Below are 24,438 nucleotides of genomic sequence, written 5' to 3' on the forward strand. Positions count from 1 at the left end.
ATAAACAATTATCAGCTGAGGTAAAGGTTGCTCATGGCTATAGCCGGCTAGTTGAGTCACATGTGTTTAGTTCCCAGGAGAAGTAACCATGGCGGATACCTAGAGCACCTTTGTTGAGATGCTTCTAACCAGGAGAAGAAGCAGCAGCCAAAAAGAGTGGGCTGCTCCAAGTCTGGGTGTTTATACATTCCCTTCTTTGTCCCCACATCAGGCTGATGTCATTTGTATGGTAATAGTCTCAAACTCCTGTTGGGGTCACAACAGTGCAGGACACATTGGTGAGGTCATCTGCCCAGAGAAGTCAGGATGGAGTCATGGTAACATCTGCAACTTGGTGTCTGGAAGGTGGCATGACCTAACTTGAGACAAAATGGTTAGTGAACAGGAACCAAAAAGTAGGATTAAAGCAGATGAGACTAGGGATTTTAAGGTAGAAGAAAGCTAGGAAAACCATTTTAGGCATGTTGTTGGGGGCATAACACTATGGTAGTTTTGCTTAAGTTTGGTAGCTAACCTGAGGTTGGATAAGAATATTGTCTGACCTTCTACCTTCTGCAACCCTCAATGACCCTGGGTCCATGCTCCCAGAGGGCTAGAGAATGGGAAAGCTATCATGGGAGGGGGTGGGTTAAGGAGATTGGGTGGTGGGAATTGTGTGGAGTTGTACCCCTCCTACCTTATGGTTTTGTTTGTTAATCCTTTCTTAAATAAAAATTAAAAAAAAAAAGAATATTGTCTGAGACCCAGAGAGATAAAGAATAGGGAAGATATCAAGGGGGGGGGGATTGGAGATTGAGCTCTGGGGGTGGGCATTGTGTGGAAATATATCCCTCTTATCCTGTAGTTTCGTCAGTATTTCCATTTTATAAAGAAAAAGAGAAAAATAAAGAATATTGTCTGAGAGAATGGTGTCAGAGTAGAGAAAAGGGCTGGAAAGTTGAATTAGGGTAGGGAGTAGCTCCCATTCTTAAAACAAAAAAAATTCTGTGGCTAAAATTAACTATTTACCTCCATCCACTTGCTCCAGGGCCTCTCTATATATTTATATTTAGCACCAGAGCCTATGTAACTTCTAAGTCCCTAGTGGTCTGAATTTATAGCTCATGGTCACATCTGAGGAACACTGCATCATTTCAGGACCAGTCTTTTTCGAGTGGCAGGGCAGTATACCCCCAGCCTCCCTTCAGAGACTGGGGCTATCCCTACCATCATTGCTTTGTGGTAAAGCCAAGGTCCTGGGAGGGCCCACAAGGCACTGTTCCTTATGAAAGTGACCAGTGGTGGTGGAGAGAGGGACCCTTTAGAGGTCTAGGCCCATCATATGTGTATGAGTATACAAGGATTCCTTAGGGCCCTGGATGATCAGGTGGCGTGATATTGACCAAATGGGCCATTATTAAGTGGGCCAGTCTCCTTTCCTTATCCAACTTTTGTAGTCCTCTTTTATCTGATGATCTTAGATTTTTCTCTCAGTTGTTTAGACGTTGAGTATCATTTGTTGAGCCCAGCCAGAGTTAGGTTCTGGGGATCTGTCTTCTTTGGGCCTTTCTGCTAGGCTGTCCTGCTAATTTGGTCTAAGTCCAATCAATTACAGAATTTGTGATGCCTTCTTTAGGCACTTCAACCATTATTGAGCACTTTGACTTTGAATTATATAATTGGCCTTTGTTTATGGATATGTGTACACCTGTATCCAGTACCCTAAACCCTAGCCTAATTTAGTATCTGTTACTTAGTTAAATGATGTGCCATCTAACTTGCATGTAGTCCCATGTGTTAGGAAAGGTCTCACCATATTTGAAGAGTTGCAAAGTTGACTTTTCAGGTTGGTATCGTTAGTTACAGTCCACAGTAGGATTTCAGTAGCAACATAATGTGGGCTGGCAGCACCAGTAGTGATTTGGTTGAAGTTGACAAAGTTGGTATGGTGGCAAGGAATAATAGAGAAGGAATTTCAAGAAGTATGGCTCTGCCCATTTTTGAATTGAGTCCTTTGCTCCTCCACTCTCCCAGCTGTTGAGTTGTAGATATTCTTTATACATTCTGTTGGATTTATGGAAAAGTCATGATGTATTTTTCTGTTTTTCTATGCAAAATTGTGTCATGACTTTCCTGACAACTCAATAGATCACAGCCCTTTATCAAGATACACGTTGCAGGGCTGGGGAGACAGCATAATGGTGATGCAAAAGACTTTCATTATTGAGGCTCCAAAGTCCCAGTTTCAGTCCCCAGCATCACCATACACCAGAGCTGAGCAATGCTCTAGTCTCTCTCCACCTATTCTACTCTCCGTATCTCTCTCATTAAAATAAATAAAATATTAAAAAGATACATGTTGCACATATTTTCTTCTATGAATTGTCTTTTGCTTTCTAGCTAGTTGTTTTGAAGCACAGATCTTAAAATTTTAATTTAAGTTTAATATATCTTTTTTCTTATTGTTTCACGTACTTTTTAATAATTATTAGAAACCATTGGGTAGAGGAGCTAGTATATGGTTATATGAAGAGACTCTCATGCCTAAAGCTCCAAAGTCCCAGTGCAGTCCCCTGCACCACCATAAGTGAGAGCTGAGTAGTGCTTTGGTGTAAAAAACAAAGTTAAGGAAAAAACCAAAACATACAAAAACATTGCCTAGTTTGACGTCATGAGGATTCACACCTGTATTTTCTTGAAAAAGTTTTATATATTTTTTTTATCTCTGACATTTAGGTCACTCATTCATTTTGAATTATTTTGTATATGTTGTGAGATAGACTTCTGACTTTCTCCTTTTGCATATAGATAGCCATATCCTTTTGTACATAGATATTTTTTCTCTATTGAAGTATCTTAAAATTTTTTTTTTTTTTTTTTTTTTGCTGTCAAAAAAGGACAGCAGCAACAAATGTTGAAGAGGCTGTGGGGACAGAGGAACCCTTCTACACTGCTGGTGGGAATGTAAATTGTTCCAGCCTCTCTGGAGAGCAGTCTGGAGAACTCTCACAAGGCTAGACATAGACCTTCCATATGACCCAGTAATTCCTCTCATGGGGATATACCCCAAGGATTCCATAATGCCCAACCAAAAAAATATGTGTACATCTATGTTCATAGCAGCACAATTCATAACAGCTAAAACCTGGAAGGAACCCAGGTGCCCAACAGCAGATGAGTGGCTGAGAAAGCTGTGGTACATATACACAATGGTATACTATGCAATGAGCCCCCCTTATCAGACCCATCTTAGACAGAGAATTATGTTAAGTCAGCTAAGTCAGAAAGATAAAGATGAGTATGGGATGTCCCCACTCATCAACAGAAATTGAGAAAGAAGAACAGAAAAGGAAACTAAAAGCAGGATCTGATTAAATTGAGAGCAGGGCACCAATGTAAAAACACTGTGGTGAAGGGGAGGGTGGCCATTGGGCTTCCTGGCATGGCTGGGGGTGGGGGGGCGGGGTTGGGTGGTGGGGATGGGACACAGTCTTTTGGTGGTGGGAGTGGTGTTTATGAAAAATTTTTTTAAAATCTTTACTTATTTATTAGATAGAGAAAGCCAGAAATTGCAAGGGAAGGGGGGGGATGATAGAGAGGGATAGAAACAGAAAGGCACTTGCAGCACTGCTTTACACTCACAAAGCTTTCCCACTATAGTTGGGGACTGGGGGTTTGAACCTAGGTCCTTGTTCGTTGTAACATGTGTTCTCAACCTGGCGTGCCCCTTGAACTATCTTTGTAAAAAAGTAACTGGCCATAAATGTGTGAGTTTTAATCTAGTAATTCTACCCCATTGTTCTATAGGTCTGTCTTTGTATTAAATTTTGTAGCTTTGTAGTAAAGTTTGATGCTGGAATGTGTCTATCCATCTCTTTGTTTTTTCTAGACTAGTTTAGATATTCTGAGTTCCCTTGACTTTCCTTATGAATAGTTGAATCAGATTGTCATTACCTACAAAATAGGTATTTGAGTTATGGATGGAAGATGATGTTAAATACTTTTTTTTGGGGAACTACTGTTTTATTAGAAATTATCAAAGATGCTCAAATACTGTTCAAAATAACTTTTTAGTATAGTAGACTGCCTTGGTGAAATTCTGAGATTCATTATTGGACTGGAATTGGACTTTTCAGATTTCAAGAGAGCTACTCATATAGTTTGTAAGATGAGTTCTTGCAACTTGTGTTCTTTCGATGTAAAAGTATGTTGATGGCTTAACATGCTTGGAAAAATAATGTGGTATTCTGACTAGTATTTATTCTGATTAATAGAGAATTAATAGATTCCACACTTGAATATTTTAATATTAAAGTTAGAATACAGAGTCAGCAAGTTAGCTCACTTGGAAAATGTGCTTGCTTTGTCATGGGCATAATCCAGGTTTGAGTGATCCTGACCACACTGAGGGAACCTTCTGTGCTGTGGGGTGTATGTATTTCTCTCTCACTCTCTCTCTCTCTCTGTCTTTCTATCTGAGAGAAAAAAAATTGGTCTTGAGCGAAGCTCTAGTGGTGACAAAAAGAATAAATTATATAATATTTTTATTAATTGTTTCTTATAATGGTAGTTTTTAGGAACATCAGAAGGTATTTTAGGATGTATTATCATAGCAGGAGCTATGAGAATATCAGTTATTATTTAAGTCAGTTCATTTACTTATATAATAATACAGTGCCAGTTACAGAAAGGGACAGTTCTTATCCTCATGACACTAACAGGAAACCAAAATTAATCAAAATGCCATGTAAAATTGCAATTGCAAAGGGGCTGTGAAGAGCACAGGGTATTTGATTCATCTGAGATGCCAGAAGTGGAGAGAGATTTCTGATGATGAACTCTGAAGGGATGGAAGTAGAAATCAATTGAGGGAGGCATTAGGGCAAGATATTCAGGTAGGACCAGAAAGATAACTCACTAGGTAGGGTGCATGCCTTGCTATATGGACAGAGGAAGGGAGAGGAAGCCTTGGTATCTATCACATGGGAAGTGCTGTACATAAGAGGAAATTTTGATGCTGTGATGTCTTTCCCTTTCTCTCTTACTCTCAGTGTAAAAGCATCCCAGAGTGGTGAAATGACACGTGCATGAGACCCTGGCTCTGAACAAGAAAGTTCACGTAGATGGTTAGAGGGGTTGTGAATACTCTGGTTACATTCTGGGTCTTTCTAGTTTTTAGAGAAAGAGCATCTGCCAATTTGATTCTGACCTTTAGCTCTTAAGTACCTTGTTACTTTGGGCAGGAAACTTAACCTTTTAAATTCGCTTACTTATTATTAATCTTGTTGGGCAAATGAACCCAGGGCCTTGTGCATGTGCATTATGCTGATAAACTGCTTCCTTAGCCCAAGCTTTATTCTATATTTTTAGAGACAGACACTGAAGCACCCCTCCATCAACCATGGAGTTGGATCTGTTTTTTACCTTGGTGCTTTCCATGATGTGCCTATATAGTGTCAGGGATCAGTCCCAAGAGCCTCACACATGGAGGCATGTGCTCTACCACAGAGCCACTTTCTGTGTTTTACTTACTATTTTTTAATTGTTTGAGACACATATTTTTATTTAGAGATAATTAGAACACATGAAAATCTAGTCTTTTGAGTGATTCTCTCTGTTAAACTTTTTGTCTAAAGTGTTTTTGCTGGAGTTTTGCACCTTCATGATTCCACTATTCCTAGCAGTCTCAGTGTCTCTGTCTGTCTGTCTCTCTCTCTCACTCTCTCTCTTTGATAGAATTCAAGAGAAAGGGGTCTGGTGGTGGCCTACCTGGTTAAGCACACATGTTACAGTGCGCAAGGACCCAGGTTCAAGCCCGTGGTCCCCACTTGCAGGGGGAAAGCTTCCCAAGTGGTCGAGCAGGGCTGTAGGTGTCTCTCTGTCTCTCTCCCTCTCTATCTCCCCCTTCCTTCTTGATTCTAGCTGTTTCTATCCAAAAGATAAAGATAATAAAAAAACAAAACAATAAAAAAGATAAAGAGAAAGAGAAGAACAGAGGGCAAAGGAGAGATACCACAACACTATTCTACTACTTATAAAGCATAAAGCATACTTTGAATGGTGGTCCTGTTTGGTGGCTGGGGGTTTAATCCCAGGTCCTTGTGCATGGTAAAGTTGGCACTCTACCAGGTGAGCTGTCTCCTGGCCCTTTATTGATTGTATTTCTTTTTTAAAAAATATTTATTATTCCCTTTTATTGCTGTTATTGCTTTATTGTAGTTTTGAATGATGTTATTGTTGTAGGATAGGACAGAGAGAAATGGAGAGAGGAGGGGAAGACAGAGAGGGGGAGAGAAAGATAGACACCTGCAGACCTGCTTTACCGCTTGTGAAACGACTCCCCTGCAGGTGGGGAGCTGCGGGCTTGAACCGGGATCCTTAGGCTGGTTTTTGCACTTTGCGCCACCTGCGCTTAACCTGCTGCGCTACCGCCCGACTCCCTATTGATTGTATTTCTTATAATTCAAGAATAATTATTTTCTAATCACCTTCCATGGTTGGTGGACTGTAATATTGGCAAAGTTGAATTTTTTTCTGATTATTTTTCTTGTTGCTTGAAATTGGACTTTTTTTTTTTCAGTTCCTACACAGTGCAGAAACCTCCAGTTTTCAGGTGAGCAGATGTGTATCTGAGTCAAAGATATATGTATACATATATATATATATATATATATATATATATGTTTATACACACACACAATGCTGTCATAAGGCACCAAGATGATCTGGGAAGACTACTTGAAGGAAGAATTTGTATGCTCTTTCTTTGTGTATTCATGATACTTTCTGGTTTTCCTGGCTGTAGCACTTACTAGTTTGTATTAACATTGATTGCTTGTTTCCCTTTCTCCCTCAATTACGTGTCTATCTTTAGAGGTCAAAGACTTGTGCACCTAGCACCAAGAAGAGAGTTAGTAAGTCTTTGACGAGTCAATGAGTAAGTAAGCAAAGAAGGAGAATTGGTGTTGAGGTAGTTTCTGACAAGAATGTACAAATGGGTTCAAGATAGGAATCATTGTGGTTGAGTTGTGTGAATATGTGTGAATCATTGTGGTTGAGTTGTGTGAATATTGACTGATTATCTGTGGGCCTTGTTGCATGTGATGAGTTGAAAGTGACTCCTAGTTTTGAACCTTAGCAATTAAAGTTAGTAGGGTATGCGGGAGGAAGTGTTTTGGGGAGACTGGGTGCAGATTATTATTTGTTTCAGGTCTAAGTGAGATAACCTGAGATGTACATGTACAGTATGACACTGTAAATGTGGGTCAAGGAGTAGGGAGCCATTCTCAGTGTCCCATTTCTACTTCATGGGCTTTCAGAGTCAAGGGAGTCTGTAGAGGTCAGTCTCCTGGGCATAGGGCAGAGTGGGGAATGGTGGGGAGAACATCTAGAAGGGTAAATGGAGATATGCCAACCCAACTCATGTTGAATTTATAAACTTTGTGAAAGTAGGGATTTATATGTCTTGGTCATTGATGTAATCTCCCCAAAGTAATGCCTGTTGGTTGCATGAATGATTAATTTCTAAAGAATTAGAAGTTGTAATTAGTATGACATTGTGATGGGAGAAGTTGAAGGGCCACAAGGGCATAATTGTAGTGAAGAAAACCAATGAAATGGTTTGAGAGATAATAGGACAAGACAGGGTTGTGAGGTAGCTACAATTGTATTGTTGTAGAAAGTTTGAGTACTGCAAAGACTAAGAAAAGCACGTTGCTAATTTTGTGTTGAAAGAATGAAAAACTGGTAGTAAGAAGTTAGATGGTTCTTTCAAGAGTTTTGGTGGTAAATTAGAGTGATGGTTAAAATGATAGTGAAATGATTGATCAGGTTCAGGGTAAGGAAAATCATTAGGACCTGGAAGGCTGTACGTGTATTAGTTACCTATTATTGCTGTAACAGGTTGCCACAGACTTAGAACAGGACATTTATTTATTTATTCCCTTTTGTTGCCCTTGTTCTATTGTTGTAGTTATTACTGTTATTGATGTCATCATTGTTGGATAGGACAGAGAGAAATGGAGAGAGGAGGGGAAGACAGAGGGGGAGAGAAAGATAGACACCTGCAGACCTGCTGCACCGCTTGTGAAGTGACTTCCCTGCAGGTGGGGAGCCGGGGGCTTGAACAGGGATCCTTACGCCAGTCCTTGCACTTTGCGCCACCTGCGCTTAACCTGCTGCGCTACCGCCCGACTCCCTAGAAGAAATATCCCTAGGATATTTTTTTAATCTTTTGTGTTAGGAGATGAGGCATGGCTTTGCTAGATCTACTGCTTTAGGGCCTCATGCTGATCTCAAGGCTCACTTGGGGGAACTCACACAGTTTTAACTTCTTACTTTGTGGGCTGTTGGGCCGAGGGTTTCAGGTCTTTGCTAGCTAATGGTCAGAGTTTGTTTACCTCTATGGTGTCTCCAGCTGTTTCCTGTCTGGCACAGGAGAGAATCTGCTAGCAAGAAAGAAGTACAATATGTGTCTCCTGTGTCACAGAAGTGAGATATGTGCCATGTCCTGTGGGCTAATTCAGGATGGATTCTTGATCTAGAACTATCCCTGAGACTTTGAGCATACTCGAGGGGAGAGAGCTCCACAGAGTTGTGTGTTAACATGAAGAGGTGGGATTCATGGGCAGTTCACCCGAATTTTGTTCATTATAGTAGGGAGAGATGACACTAGAACAACTTTTTGGAACAAAACCCTGTATGGTACAGTGGCAGGATGGGGGCTTTCAGAGGGAAGTTTCTGAGCCGCCATTGCAGGTGAAAGTCCATATACAATGGTGGTGTGACTGTAGCCTTCTTGCCTTCCTCTTCATGTTTTAACAAGGTTGGGGGAGAAGGGTGGGACTGGGACTATGCTCCTCAAAATGCTTTCTTCTCCTGTTAAATGAAGTAATATATGATATTATAATTGCTACTAATAAAACCTTCCATGCTGATTCTTAGAGGGGACTATTTGTTTTGCTTGCTTGGTAAAGTTGTTGATCAAATAAGTGACTCATTAGAATGGTCTTGTAGGGTGTAAAGTAATACACAAACTAAAGTTATTACACTGAACAGCTTCCCCCCTATGTTCAGTAGAATGCATGAACTTAAATGTGCATTTTTCATTGTTATCTTGGACTCATTAGGTTGTACCTAAGTTATTGAACTATAGAGTTAAATGGTATACTTTTTAAGATAAGTAAGCCCGAGTTGCTGTACCTTACAAGTTCTTGCATCAAGTTAAATAAAAAATATCATGACTGTTCATTGGCTTTTGCTTCTACATATTTGTGAGTTTCTTTTCTTTTTTTTTTTTAAAGAAAGCTATTTTTATTATGGATTTAATAATGATTAACAAGATTGTGAGGTAATAAGGGTGCAATTCCACACAGTTCTCACTACCAGAGTTCCATGTCCCATCCACTTCATTGGAAGGCTCCCTGTTATTTATCCCTCTCTGGGAGTATGGGCCAAAATTTTTTTTTTCTATTTTTTTTATTGGGGAATTAATGTTTTACATGCAACAGTAAGTACAATGTTTTGTACATGCATATCATTTCCTAGTTTCCCATATAACAATACAACTCCCACTAGGTCCTCTGAATCCTTCTTGGACCTGTATTTTCCCCACCCCCCCACCCCAGAGTCTTTTACTTTGGTGCAATACGCCAATTCCATTTCAGGTTCTACTTGTGTTTTCTTTTCTGATCTTGTTTTTCAACTTCAGCCTGAGAGTGAGATCATCCCATATTCATCCTTCTGTTTCTGACTTATTTCACTCAACATGATTTTTTCAAGGTCCATCCAAGATCGGCTGAAAACGGTGAAGTCACCATTTTTTTACAGCTGAGTAGTATTCCATTGTGTATATATACCACAACTTGCTCAGCCACTCATCTGTTGTTGGACACCTGGGTTGCTTCCAGGTTTTGGCTATTACAAATTGTACTGGCAAGAACATATGTGTACACAGATATTTTTGGATGGGTGTGTTGGGTTTCTTTTTTTTTCTTTTATTTTTTAAATTTATTTCTTTATTGGGGAATTAATGTTTTATATTCAACAGTAAATACAATAGTTTGTACATGCATAACATTCTCCAGTTTCCCATTTAACAATACAACCCCCACTATATCATTTATTATCCTTCATGGACCTGTATTCTCCCCACCCACCCACCCCAGAGTCTTTTACTTTAGTGCAATATGCCAATTCCACTTCAGGTTCTACTTGTGTTTTCTTTTCTGATATATGTCCTATTTGTGGTGGTCTGGTTGTTTATAGGAGACCTTTCAGAACTTCTTTCAGGGCAGGCTTGGTGATGGTTGCTTCCTTCAACTGTTGCTTGTCTGAGAAGGTTTTGATGCTTCCATCTAGTCTGAATGACAATCTAGCAGGATATAGTATTCTTGGCTGAAAGCCTTTCTCATTGAGCACTCGATAGATATCTTGCCATTCTCTTCTGGCCTGTAGTGTTTGTATGGAGAAGTCTGCTGCTAATCTTATGGGTTTTCCTTTGTAGGTGACTCTTTGTTTTTCTCTTGCAGCCTTGAGGATCCTTTCTTTATCCTTATTCCTTTCCAATCTAAGTATGACATGTCTTGGTGTCTTTAGGTCTGGGTTAATTCTGTTTGGGACCCTCTGGGCTTCTTGAATCTTTATGTCTTTGGTGTTGTCTAGACTAGAGAAAGTTTCAGCTATTATGGCCTGGAGAATGCTTTCTTCCTCCCCTTCTCCTCCCCTTTCTTCCTCCCCTTCTCTTTCCTCTGGTAAGCCAATAATGCGTATATTGTTTCTTTTGAAGTCATCCCATAGGACTCTGTTGTTGTTTTCAGCATCTCTTGAACTCTTTTTGAGATCTCTTACTTCTTTTTTAGTTGTCTCTAATTCATCCTCAATCTTGCTAATTCTGTCTTCAGCCTCATTGATTCTATTCTCTCTGCCCTCTACTGCTTTCTGGAGTTCATCTATTTTGTTGCCCTGCTCTGATACTGTTTTAGCTTGTTCAGCTAGTTGCCTTCTTAGCTCAGCGATTTCAGCTTTCAGCTCTCTAATAACCATGAGATAATTAGAATTTTCTTCCATATTCTCATTTGTTGTTCCTGCATTTCTGATTACAATTTTTTCAAATTCTTTACTCACTCCTGTTATTATTTCCTTGGCTAATGTTTGGATGTTGAACTCGTTGTTTTGTGCTTCGCCCTCTGGAGGACTTTTAGCTGGACTCTTGTCCTGGTTCGAGTCTCCAATATTTTTTCTTGTTGTTTTAACCATTTTATGTAAGTTAACAGTTTTTTCAATCCCTGAGTTGGAGTTCAGTGGTGTAAAAGCCTTTTTTTTTTTCCCCTGTAGGCTATGGGAGCCTGAGGGCTTTTAAACTATCAATAGGCTTCTTAGCTTAATCACTGACTCCTGACCAAGAGATAAAGCAGGGTGTGGCAGAGATAATCCAGTGGTTATGCAAAGAGACTTTCACAGCCCCTCAGCTATGTCACCAAGGTATAGGTCTTCTCCTGAGTTTCCCGGTTAGATCTCTGTACCCTGGTGTCCCTCCCTGTTGCTGCTCCAGATTCTGAGGGTAGTAGCAATGGAGACTCAGATTTGCACTTGGTGAGTCTCTGGGGAGTCCTTTCCTCCCTTCAGCTGTCCCCTTGTTGGTGGAGCAGACTGGAGGTGGTGTCTCCACTGACAAACTGTTGAACTGTTAGCAGTCACTTAATCTCTCCTTAGGCCCCTCTCTCCTCTCTGTCACCAGCCACGCGTGTTTGTACTTACGGGTGATTTACTGGGTTTCTGTGGTCATTCTAGTCCTGTCTTGTTTTGGTCCGGGTGGTCTCCTCTGGTATTCCTAGTTGATCCGGGAGAGGAGAGGAGAGGAGAGGAGAGAAAGCCATCTGCTGCTCGTAGCTCCGCCTCCGGAAGTCGAATCTGTGTTTTCTTTTCTAATCTTGTTTTTCAACTTCAGCCTGAGAGTGAGATCATCCCATATTCATCCTTCTGTTTCTGACTTATTTCACTCAACATGATTTTTTCAAGGTCCATCCAAGATCGGCTGAAAACGGTGAAGTCACCATTTTTTACAGCTGAGTAGTATTCCATTGTGTATATATACCACAACTTGCTCAGCCACTCATCTGTTGTTGGACACCTGGGTTGCTTCCAGGTTTTGGCTATTAGAAATTGTGCTGCCAAGAACATATGTGTACACAGATCTTTTTGGATGGATGTGTTGGGTTCCTTAGGATATATCCCCAGGAGGGGAATTGCAGGGTGATAGGGTGGGTCCATTTCTAGCCTTCTGAGAGTTCTCCAGACTGTTCTCCACAGAGGTTGGACCAATTTACATTCCCACCAGCAGTGCAGGAGGGTTCCTTTGATCCCACACCCTCTCCAGCGTTTGCTGCTGTTACCTTTTCTGATGTATGACATTCTCACAGGAGTGAAGTGGTATCTCATTGTTGTCTTGATTTGCATTTCTCTGACAATCAGAGACTTGGAGCATTTTTTTTATGTGTTTCTCAGCCTTTTGGATCTCTTCTGTGGTGAATATTCTGTCCATGTCCTCTCCCCATTTTTGGATGGGGTTATTTGTTTTCTTGTTGTTGAGTTTGGCAAGCTCTTTATATATGTTGGTTATTAACCTCTTGTCTGATGTATGGCATGTAAAGATCTTCTCCCATTCTGTGAGGGGTCTCTTGGTTTGGGTAGTGGTTTCTTTTGCTGTGAAGAAGCTTTTTAGTTTGATGTAGTCCCATAGGTTTATACTTGCCTTAGTCTTCTTTGTAATTGGATTTGTTTCATTGAAGATGCCTTTAAAGTTTATGCGGAAAAGAGTTCTACCAATATTTTCTTCTAAGTATCTGATAGTTTGTGGTCTAACATCCAAGTCCTTGATCCACTTGGAATTTACTTTTGTATTTGTTGAAATACAGTGGTTCAGTTTCATTCTTCTGCATGTTTCAACCCATTGTTTCCAACACCATTTGTTGAAGAGACTCTGGTTTCCCCATTCAATAGTCTGAGCCCCTTTGTCAAAGATTAGATGTCTATAGGTGTGGGGCCTCACTTATATTTGTGAGTTTCTATCTGTCCTTCCCTCTCTGATTATCTTCGGACTTGGCAGCCTTTCAATTAAGTGTATTAGAACTATGAGCAGTTTAATAGTAATCAAGCTAGGAATAGGAATCGGAGAGCCTTCTCACAGTGAAGTATGTGACCTGTGAGCTTTTGTATATGGACTTGTAAAAATCTCTCTAGGCCTTAGTGTATTTTGGCATCCTCCCAGGTTCTGGCTGTTTGGAAATCATGTAGGTTCCACCCAGCCAGTTCCACTCAAGGAAATGTGGCTGCCATTTTCTTGCCTTATACCCCATTGAACTCCTATGAGAAATAGTGGCATTCTTTCCTTTTGATGGATATTTTTTTGAGTAGTAGTGATAGGTGATGACTGATGGCCTGTGGTTTATGGACTAGTAAAATGTTTGAGAAGCACAGAAACTATTTAAGAAGATCAGCATCTGAATGTTTGTGACTGCCTTGGAGTGATCACTGGGTAGTTTCTGTTCCTTCTAGTCTACATGAACTTGAGCTTCTCTGAGTGACTTGTACTTTTTCTTTCCAAACTTGTGTTGTTTCTTATTGAACAAACATCATTGCATGTTAGGGAGAGCTCCTGCTTCCAGTTTGGCTTCTTTCTGCCTGGTAGTTCTTGGCAAATGTCTGTCCTCAAGCTGTGGTGTCTCCTGAGTGAGCATCAAATCTGCTTTACTGCCTTGTAGACTCAAAGTAGGGTTTTAAATATAAAAAATATTTTTGTAAGTACACAACATCAAATAGAATGCCTGCTTTATTTGAGAAAATACCATTTGAGAAAATGGTATTGATTTTTTAAAAGTTTTTATTTATTAATGAGAAAGTTAGGAAGAGACAGAGAGAAAGAACCAGACATCACTCTGGTACATGTGCTGCCAGGGATTGAACTCAGGCCCTCATGCTTGAGAGTTGAGTTCCTTAGTCACTGCACCACCTCCTGGACCACATGATGTTATTTATTTATTTATTTATATTATCTTTATTTATTGGATAGAGACAAACAGAAATTGAGAGGGAAGAGTTGGATAGAGAGGAAGAGAGACAGAGAGACACCTGCAGCACTGCTTCACCACTTGTGAAGCTTTCCCCTTGCAGGTGGGGACCAGAGACTCGAACTTGGGTCTTCATGCATTGTAACATGTGCACTCAACCAGGTGTGCCACCACCTGGCCCCGGTATTGATGTTTTACAGTACTCTAATTCTGAGGAGTTAAAAAAAAAAAACCCTGTTATCATGAGTACTAATAGTGACATATGCACTAAAACTATAATTTAAATTTTTTGTATAGTGTTTTTTTCTGAATATGTTACTATAATCTGTCCAGATGTGAACATTTAGTAAGTGCTTTTTGATTATTTTCCAGAATATAAAATACACTGGCTTCCTAGATAAGTTAAACTTATGAAAATTATAATGACATTGTGATTCATATCTAGGAAGAATAGGTTTTTTTTTTCTCATTCTGAAATCACTTAAAATATGCTTTACATGAATCTCTGGTAATAGTGCATCAATTAATGTGCTTTCTGAGGTCATAAATCAGGCTTGATATATTGTAATATTAGTTTCTATGTACGCTTCTTAGAACTTGAGCTGTTTTGTGATATGCTTTTTAGCTACTTGTTTGCTTTTGATCTCAGTCCTAGGTGTTGAACTCAATTTGAGAGCCTAAAATGGTTTGTGCCCCAATTAGACATTACAGCTTCTATTTATTTATTTATTTTTACTGTGCCTGCTCCGAATACTAGGAAGTCAGCCACCTGTCAAGCATTTTTTCCCCTCTAACCTGAGTCCTTACTTTAATTTTGTCTCAGACCCAGAGGAATGTGGTAAGGGTTATTATAGTAACACTTAGGGTATATTTCAAATTTCCTATAAAGAGGTAATATATTATTTTAGTTCAGAGAAAGGAGAATTTCTGGTGTTGAGGGCATATGCTATTTCTCTAGGCCCAGAGAACCTCAACCTGGTTGTCTAGAGTATTTCCTGGAATGAATCTGCATCATATCCTTCTATAGATCTCATGCTTCTTTTTATGTAGCAGAGCTGTGTGTCATGTCTGTCCCCCCCCCCCCAAGTTTAGTATTGTCTCTTTTTGTGTCTGTGGAAACTGTTGAGTGTGTCTACCCCCCCCCCCCAGTTCTTCCCAGTGGGCCTAATGTAGTTTTTAAAAAAAATTTATTTATTTATAAAATGGAAACACTGACAAGACCATAGGATAAGAGGGGTACATTTCCCACCACCAGACCTCCTTATTCCATCCCCTCCCCTGATAGCTTTCCTGTTCTTTAACCCTGTGGGAGTATGGACCCAGGCTCATTATGGGGTGCTGAAGATGGAAGGTCTGGCTTTTATAATTGCTTCCCCGCTGAACATGGGCATGACAGGTCGATGCATACTCCCAGCCTATCTCTCTCTTTCCCTCGTGGGGCAGGGCTCTGAGGGAGCGGAGCTCCAGGGCCCATTGGTGGGGTCATCTGTCCAGGGAAGTCCAGTTGGCATCATGGTAGCATCTGCCTACTAATTCCAAAATGGAGACCCCAAATTTTCATCTGCAATATTCCAGCCTTTAGGTTCATGATTAATCAACAGTTTGTATGGCTTTATATGTTAAGTCCTTTTCAGCCACCAGGTTCCAGATGCCAACTGGACTTGCCTAAGGTAGTTTTATCTTCTTGCCTTAGTGATAAAGTAGCTAGAAAGCTGGCTACTTTGGTGGCACTGGGAAAGGGAGAGATGTGTCCCATCATCATTGGGATACCATTTTTTCCCCATGAACTTATGGAAGTGTTATTTGTCCATAAATTCAACTAGTAATTGAGCTTTTAGTTTGTGTTAAAGGCACTGAGTACTAGAGTATTAAGGACTAGAGATATCAAGATGAAGAAGTAAATGTATATCTTCAAAGATGTCCTTGATAAGTCTTATTCTGAGTATGTCAGAAAAATATTTATTGGAAAATTAAAACTGCTAGATTGTTTTTAAATGGCCTTAGGGATGAAAGGTAGAGTTGTAGGTTAATAGAAGATATTTCTGAAAGGAATTACTCTTGTGTAATTAAAAAAAAAATACAATCACAAAGCATTGTGGCAGAGACTGCTAGCTGACCCTGGCATCCATCTCCTCTTTCTGGGTGTAAAGCCAGACTACATTTCCCAGCCTTCTTTGCAATAATGTGGCTTTAGCCAAATCCTGTCCCAGGGACAGGAGTAGAGAAATGTGCTTCCTCCAGGCTGAGCTGTCCAGCAAAACCTTCATCCCCTTTCCTTCTCTGCTGGCAGATGCAGAACAAACAAGGGATGCTACTGCCTGAAGGTGTAAGGGACATCAGATACCTGGATCACGGCTTGGAAAACTGTGCCTGTCAGGGATACCTGTTTGGGACTTTACATGTTTGGGAAGTACATCTCAATGGTATTTGAGCCATGATACAGTTCAAGAGTTAACCTCTCTAGCTCTCTAGGCACTATATCTAGAATGTCAAGTAAGCTATTGCTAAGAATTTCAGATTATTTTAAAATTCTGATTATATACTGTATTATACATACTGACCAAAGAATTCCAAGAATTAGTTATCATGATAAAATGTAACATTAAAAATGCCTTGCTTCTAATTGATACAAGTGTTTTTACTGCCTTCAATGTGGTTTCTCTCTGTCTTTATTTAATAAGCTGCGTGGGTCCTCAGTTAGTTTTAAAGGGACTCTATGGAGACTTAAACATTCTTAGTCCTTATTTGAAAGAACTGTAAATACAGTTTTCATCATGCTCCTTGTCTGTTTAAAAGCTTGTAATCACTCCTCATTATATAACATTTTCTTTCATTTCTTCCATGATACAGAAATTATCTACATATATAATGAAATGACTCTATGTAACATCCTGATTTAGGTTCTTTGAAAAGAGAAACATGAATGTAACATAGTCTGTGCCTCCAAAAGACCTGGTACTTAGTATTCACTACTGAGATTTCAGACTGTTGCCTCCTGCCTTTCACTTTAGTCTGTAATGAATCATGCACTCTTTCTAAATCATATACTTTTAGTACTATCTCCAACTAGGTGATGTACTGCTTGAATGTGGAATATACTTCATAGAACTTTTTTATTTTCCCTTGTAAGGACTTCTGGTGCTATGTTGAGTGAACATTCTCCATTTTCTTTAAATTATTTTGCATGGATGTTCTCAGATAGTTGTTTATTTATATAGTTTCTTTTTTTATTGTTGTAGTTATTGATGTTGTCGTTGGATAGGACATAGAGAAATGGAGAAGACAAGAGAGGGGGAGTGAAAGATAGATACCTGCAGACCTGCTTCACCACCTGTGAAGCGACTCCGCTGCTGGTGGGGAGCCGGGGCTCGAACTGGCATCTTTACGCTGTTTATATAGTTTCTATCAGTATACAAAAGTACTTTTTTTAGTCTGTTAGGAGTTAACAAAAATGTACATTCAAGGGATGTTCAGACTGGAAGAGTCGTCTTGGTGTAGATCATCTGGCTCCTCTAGTTGTGGCCATGAATCATAGCATGCATGCCAGCCACCTGGGAACTTCTGAGTGTGAGTGATATGCATGTTTGAGGCCCTGGGTTTATTCCCTGCCATTGCAAAATGAAAAACCAAAAACATTGATAGCCTGAGTTTCATCTCACACTTTGGCTTTGCTGGTCATAATTATAGCCTGAGCATTAGGATTTTTAATAATCTCCTTAGATGACTAAGGTATAGCCAAGCTGAAAGCCACTCAGATTCCAGGTATCCTGATGTTTTGATCAGGTTTTCTCTTCACTCCACACATGCATATACCACCCCTGTCCAACTAAACAGTGTTTTCTCTTATGTGATATTTCACACGCAAACTCTATTTTATTTCTTTGTCATCATATATCACTTATCTCCCTGCCTTCCACACTACATGTAGCCTCCAGGTTGGAATTGATGGATCCTGGCTCCTGAATAAAGAGGGGTGCATTCTATGAGAGAATGATATGGACAGTGATGCCTGCTGAGTCATCAGAAGGCTCCTACAGGATGGAAGGCCTATGTGAGACAACTTGGTCAGGGAGGGCCTCATAGTGACCCGCTACTGAGGAAATTGAACCCACATCAGTCTGACTTCAGAGCATGTGTGTTTCTTATTTTGTGCCTTGCCCCATGGAGAGAGCTTTTTGCTCTGGTCTTTCAGCAGGGTCTGATGAGTGAGTGGCCAGAGCTTCAGCCTCAGATAGGTGCTTCTTCCTCCCCTTGAGCTGCCTCTGGTACTTTATCATCTAGACTCTGGTCAAAGGACCCAGGGTGAAAGGATCTCGCTGGAATTCGTACTCAGTGAGGTAGCCTTTTCTTATCTTAAATTTAAGGTCTTTTTTAACTATGAAAACCTGGTGTTTTTGAAGGTAGAATGACATTTGGTTTCTTAACATGTGAATTTCTTGCATGAGTAAATGAACTATTGAGATTTTATTTATTACTTCCAGTGCTATGGAGAAAACATGGTTGATGGTTTTGATATTTCTTCTATGTATGTTAATTTTAGTGCTTGCTTCTTCTGATTTGCTATCGGATATACTTTTATCACTAACTTGTTAAGCTTTGAAGTCAGTTGTGAACGTTTCTCCCTCTCTCTCTCTGTGTGTGTGTGTGTGTGTGTGTGTGTATGTGTGTGTGTGTGTGTGTGTGAGAGAGAGAGAGATGCCATTCATTAGTGTATCCCACCATACATTTGTGCGTTTTTAAAGCCTGATATCAAGATCACTGTTTAAATGTCTTGGTAAGTGGTAAGTTTTGCCTCTCTCACCTCCTTTTTTTAATAATAGGAAGCCAGAAAAATATTAAGCTTTGGATGTTTAATGTTTTTAGAAGCACACAATTTCAAGTCTTAATTCACAAGCCACTTTAAGATGAGGTGTTATAATAATCTCATTAGAAGGTTTTTTTTTCCCCCAGGGGGCCAGGTGGTAAGTGCACATTATTACAGTGTGTAAGGACCCAGGTTCAAATCCCTGGTTCCTACCTACACAGAGGAAGCATCACAAGTGGTGAAACAGTACTGCAGGTGTATGTCTTTCTTCCCCACATTCACTCTCAATGTCTGTGTCTATCCAAAATAAATAAATGAATATTTTAAAAAAGGTTATTTGTAGGGAGTGAGGCCATAGTTTTCCTGCTTCAGTATACATCACCATGTATAAGGACCCAGGTTCGAATCCCAGCTCCCTGCCTTCAGGGCATATGCTTCATGAGTGGTGAAGCAGGTCTGCAGGTGTCTTTCTCTCACCTTCTCAATTTCCCTCTCCCCTCTCAGTTTCTTTCTGTCCTAGCCAATAAAATGCGGGAGAGGGGGAGGGGGAAAAAAAGGCTGGGTGTAGTGGGTTCATCATGCAGGGACCCAGCCCCAGTGATAATCCTGGTGGCAGAAATAAAAAGGTTGTTTCTGGCAACTCTTGTAGATATCTCACTTACAGCATGAGCAGCTAGCCACTTTGCAATATGTAATTTAATTTCAGACTCATAGTTACGGAAGGAAATGAATGCTATGTTTTCCAAAGGACACATTAATTCTGAGGTTAGTTTCTCAGGCCAGTCCTTAGGCCCAGATGTTACTACAGTTGCTATTACAGATTATAGAACAGTAATGTTCTCCTGCAAGCCACAAGGCATTAGTCTAGACCAGGAAATGAACACATTGAAACTTTCTACAACCTAGCCCTCAGATACTAGTTTGTGCGCCACTTGACCCAGTGCATCTTTGTAGATAAAGGTCCACTCTGAACCTTAGATTTCACAGTTGTATCTTCAGTCTTCTATGATACAAAAACAGTTCTTAGTTCTTTTTGACTTGTATAACTGACAGGCTGGAAGATTACAGGCTGGAAGATTACAGGCCAGTCATTTTGTGGAATGTTTCTCAACTTGGATTTGTTTCCTCATGATTAAATTCAGGTTTTACATCTTTGGCAGGAAATAACACAGAAGAGCCAGTGTGTATCTTTTTCAAAGATTAGTTTTACATTTTATTTTCTGTTTCCTTAGAGCGTTTCCCAAAGTGTATTCTGCGGAACTAGCACCTACTGTGTTCTCAACACCGTGCCACCTATAGAAGGTAGGATTTGAAAAGTCTTTGACTTAAAGGAAGGGGTGGGCTTGGCAGTGAGAATTGTTCCATCATTGCAGTGCATTGCAAATAGTCTGTGCCTGGGCTGTGTAAGTCCTGGGTTCTGCTTTTCACTTGTGTGATCTTAGTTGAGTTACTTAATCCTTCTGGGAGGGGGGTAGCAAAATAGTACTCACCTCAAAGTTTCTGTGAAGATTAAAATAGGCAAAGAGTTTGGAAAATTCTTAGCATTCGGTCAATGCTGGATACTAAAACAGTTGTGTAGTCTGATACCAAATTTAAGATTACTTGGAGGAGCCATTTGATGTTGGAAAAGACCACATGTCATGTTTAATTCTATTTGAATTATAATTTACAATCTGTGCATTTGGGGTAAATTAATCTGAACCTGTGGTTCATCAGCTGTAAAATGGGGGTAATTATACTCTGATAGATTACACTGAGGTTTAATGCGAGAGTGCAGTATAAAATCCTTTTCTGGAAGCTTGATAGAGAGCCCCACGAATGTTTACTCACTAGTAAATCGTCGACAATAAATGAACTTTGTTCACATGTAGTGCAGATTGAAATTGAATGAAAAGAAGGCCTTAAAACTCAAATTGAATAAATTGATTTCAAGGCTTTTGTGCCTCATCTTGTCTTTCCCTGTCCATATTTTAGGTAACTAGTGAGAGGTAAATACAGACAACTAGTGAGAAGTTTATTGAACTTGACTCCAGAGTTGATATAAAACTGAACTAGAGATTTGGCACTGTTATTGACAGGAAAAGAGTAAATCTGGAACACCTAAAAATAAAGTGATACTTGGTGATTATACACACTAAGAGAAGGAGAGAGGTTGTTAAATAGCAAAGCTGGTTCTGTGTTTAATCTTTAGAAATCTATAGGAAAATCAGAACTGAATTTAATTTATTTTGATGAATTTCTTTGGCAAAAGAATAAAGAGAAACCAAACCACTACCTGGCATACTGTTGGTGTTTAATTAATACTTATTTTGGATAAATAGTGATATGAAGGTCTTAGGTTAGCAACAACAGTGTTTGCCTCTGTGAGCCCTGTGCTGACTGAATATAAAAGTATGTGCTTACTTTGAGCAGTTTGGTCTAGAGGGTGAGAGATTAATCATAGCTTGATTGAATAACATTGTGGTTTTATTCACATTACGCAAATTAATATTTTATCCATTATGAATCAAAATAAAATGAGTGCATTATTCCCACATAAGAGTTAACATCATTATCATTTGCTTTGCAGAAACTAACAGAATGTTCCAAGTAAAAGATCAAATATACTTTTCTGGATATACTTAAATACAGGGTTTTGCTGTGAGAATCTCAGTTTTTAGAAGTAAAACATGAACATAATAGTTCTTTTTTTATCTTAAGTGACCAAACGTTTTTGTGCATTTTACAAAGTCCTAGGTAAGGCATACTGTGCCTCTAAAATTATTATTTGGAAAATATTTGAAAGTTAACTGGAAAGGAATTTGTTCTCTAGAATTAAAGCTGCCAACCATGCAGATCATCTGTCAGCTTCAAGAACTCTACAAGGTTTTTTTGTTTTTTTTTTTAAGTAGATTAGAAAATTTCTTTGTAGGGGCTGTGCTTTGGTGCACCTGATTGAGTGCACACACATTACAGTGTGCAAAGACCAGGATTCAAATCCCTAGCCCTGACCTGCAGTAGGGAAGCTTCACAAGTGCTCTCTGCCTCTGTCCCAAATTAATAAATAAATGCATATTAAAAACTTATAAGTATATGTTAATAGATTAAAAACAAAAAGTTAAGAAAGAGATTTTGGAAAGTCATGTATTGTGAATGCATATATTACTAGATAATGATAATGAAATATTTTACTGTGCTTGACACTCCTATTTTACAATATCAGAGTATTTTTATAGTTATTATATAAAGTATAGATGTTACAAACTTTTAAAAATAGTTTCTAATTAAAAAGCACATTTTACATAGTATAGTCATGTGAGGACCTTCTCTCCCAATATAAAAGCAGTGTTACTATTACTCTTTAATTGGAAAAAGTGAAATTTGAAAATATGAGTTATAGCCTGTTTTTTCAATTTTGGTTCCTAACCTTTTCCCAGCATTAAAATTGCCATCTTCATAATATACAATGGAAAAACTTACCAATTGTTAAGTTTCTTTAAAACATCAAGTTATTCAGCAGGATATTCAGCATTGATGTGAAAATCTGGAAATAACAATTTAAGAACTGATTAAGGGGAACCCATTGGCCTGTCATACTTTTGTTCCTTTTGAACTCATGTATGCATATCTCCATAAAGCACTATATTTAGAAACTTAATTGAGATGGTGCTTATAAAGCTGTTTTCCCTGTATTCCTTACAAGTCTTTAGACTCATTCACTACTGCCTGATTTGGTATCAGAGTGGAAGATGACCCTTTTCTACATTGTGTTGTTGAAAGAAGTACTCTTTCTTCACATAGAAGAGTTTAGGATTCTCTCTCTCCCTCTCCCTCTCTCACCCTATTACACGCACACGCACACACGCACATCACAAACAGAAATAGAGGTTTAATATTTTGATTAGTATTATTCAAAATTACTTAGTTTTCTCAGCTATGACTAAATCGTATGCAACTTGAGTATAAAGCTCATTGATAGAGCAATTATCACAATACTGTTTCTGTAAAAGACATACTTTAAAGGTGAATGTTTAAATTGAGGGTAGATTTGGAATTTAACTGCTGCTTTCAGAATTGTACACATCATAGGAAGCTTTTAAAAACGAGAATAGAATTACTCTGGAGGAAGAGAGAGGGAGGTAAAGGCTCATGTGATTTGGTATTCTGTGCTTTAAAGTTTTATGGCCCATGGTATCTCCCTTGGGAGGATGAAGTGCTGAGAGCATCCATAAGCACATAAAATTAGGAAGGTTTTATAGTGTGTAATTAATATGGAACTTTCTGTGAACTTCTCTTAGTTGAACAGTTTCTTTTGGGTTTCATAGCAAGATTTTAAAAATGTTTAAATTAAAATTTAGATTCTTAAAAGCAGTCAGTTTTTTAAGTTTACAAGTTTTTATACTGGTAATAGCAACAAAGGATGGGGGTAATAATTCAATTGGTTGTATAGTTCATAAACCAAAAAAGATTTAGTATGCTAAGACTCTCTTAAGTTCTTGCCTATAAAATATTTCTATATGATGTAGTAAATTTTTAAGCCTTTATTTCTATGCCCAATATTTTTCTGTTAAGATCTTTTCCTTGAGAAGAACTGTTAAGTCAGATGAAAAATGTTTGGAGAAGATTTTTATCATCAACATGCAAAGCATTTTTTATTCTTTTATGTTGTTGACATTTTTAAAAGTAGACTATGCTCAATGAAATTGTAGTAAGTGACTGGAAAATACATTGTATTTCATTTTTAATATTAACCATTACACACACGCCTATATAAAGTCATGTAATTGTGAGGCATTTTAAATTACTAAATGACAGTAAACTTTACAGGGATAAATATGCTTGGAGGAGAGTTAAGAATTTATCTATCGGGAGTCGGGCAGTAGCGCAGTGGGTTAAGCGCATGTGGCGCAAAGCACAAGGACCGGCGTAAGGATCCTGGTTCAAGCCCCCGGCTCCCCACCTGCAGGGGAGTTGCTTCACAGGCGGTGAAGCAGGTCTGCAGGTGTCTGTCTTTCTCTCCCCCTCTCTGTCTTCCCCTCCTCTCTCCATTTCTCTCTGTCCTAACAATGACATCAATAACTAAATAAAATTAAATAAATAAATTAAATTAAATTAAAAAAAATAAATAAAAAATTAAAAAAAAAAAGAATTTATCTATCTAATTCTCTTTTGTTTGAGAAAACAAAAAATATTAAGAAATTTACCAAAGGTCACACAATTAGAAAGTAGCAGAACGGGGCTATAGTCCTGGACACTTGACTTATTCTGTATTTATATCTAAACAAGTTATTTCAACTGAGACTTTCTGGAGCAAATTCAGTCTCAGTGTTTTAGTAGTGATGAGCCTTTGGATATGAGGTCTTTATCATTAAAAAATTACTGCAGATAATTTAAACTTTTGAGACACGTGCAGAAAATGGCAAGAATTTGAGCTAGGAGAAGAACGTTGTTACTGTATGAAATAAGAAATGATACGTAAATGAGCAAGTGAAATTATGTTCAAGGGAAGTGATTTAATCTAGAATGTATCAGGTATACTGATTATTGTTGGAGATATATAGTCTGAAAGTAATGAACTGTTCTTTTATTTGGGAGTTATATTAACTATAT

At 38.8% G+C, this 24,438-nt stretch overlaps 1 protein-coding gene across 19 annotated transcripts in view; it reads left to right on the plus strand.

Annotated features, from left to right (window-relative positions):
- CAMTA1 (calmodulin binding transcription activator 1) overlaps positions 1-24,438 on the plus strand; it is a 1,087,698-nt gene that overhangs the window by 22,620 nt on the left and 1,040,640 nt on the right. For 18 of the 19 annotated variants that reach the window (XM_060201376.1, XM_060201377.1, XM_060201381.1 and 15 more), the window contains exon 2: positions 20,082-20,151. The exons of the other annotated variant lie outside the window; for it this stretch is intronic. In XM_060201376.1, the coding sequence (XP_060057359.1) occupies positions 20,082-20,151 (70 nt within the window). The remainder of the gene's footprint in view (positions 1-20,081; positions 20,152-24,438) is intronic. 19 annotated transcript variants of the gene reach the window in all.

The sequence above is a fragment of the Erinaceus europaeus genome, chromosome 11 (assembly GCF_950295315.1).
Source record: "Erinaceus europaeus chromosome 11, mEriEur2.1, whole genome shotgun sequence".
Taxonomy (NCBI): Eukaryota; Metazoa; Chordata; class Mammalia; order Eulipotyphla; family Erinaceidae; genus Erinaceus; species Erinaceus europaeus.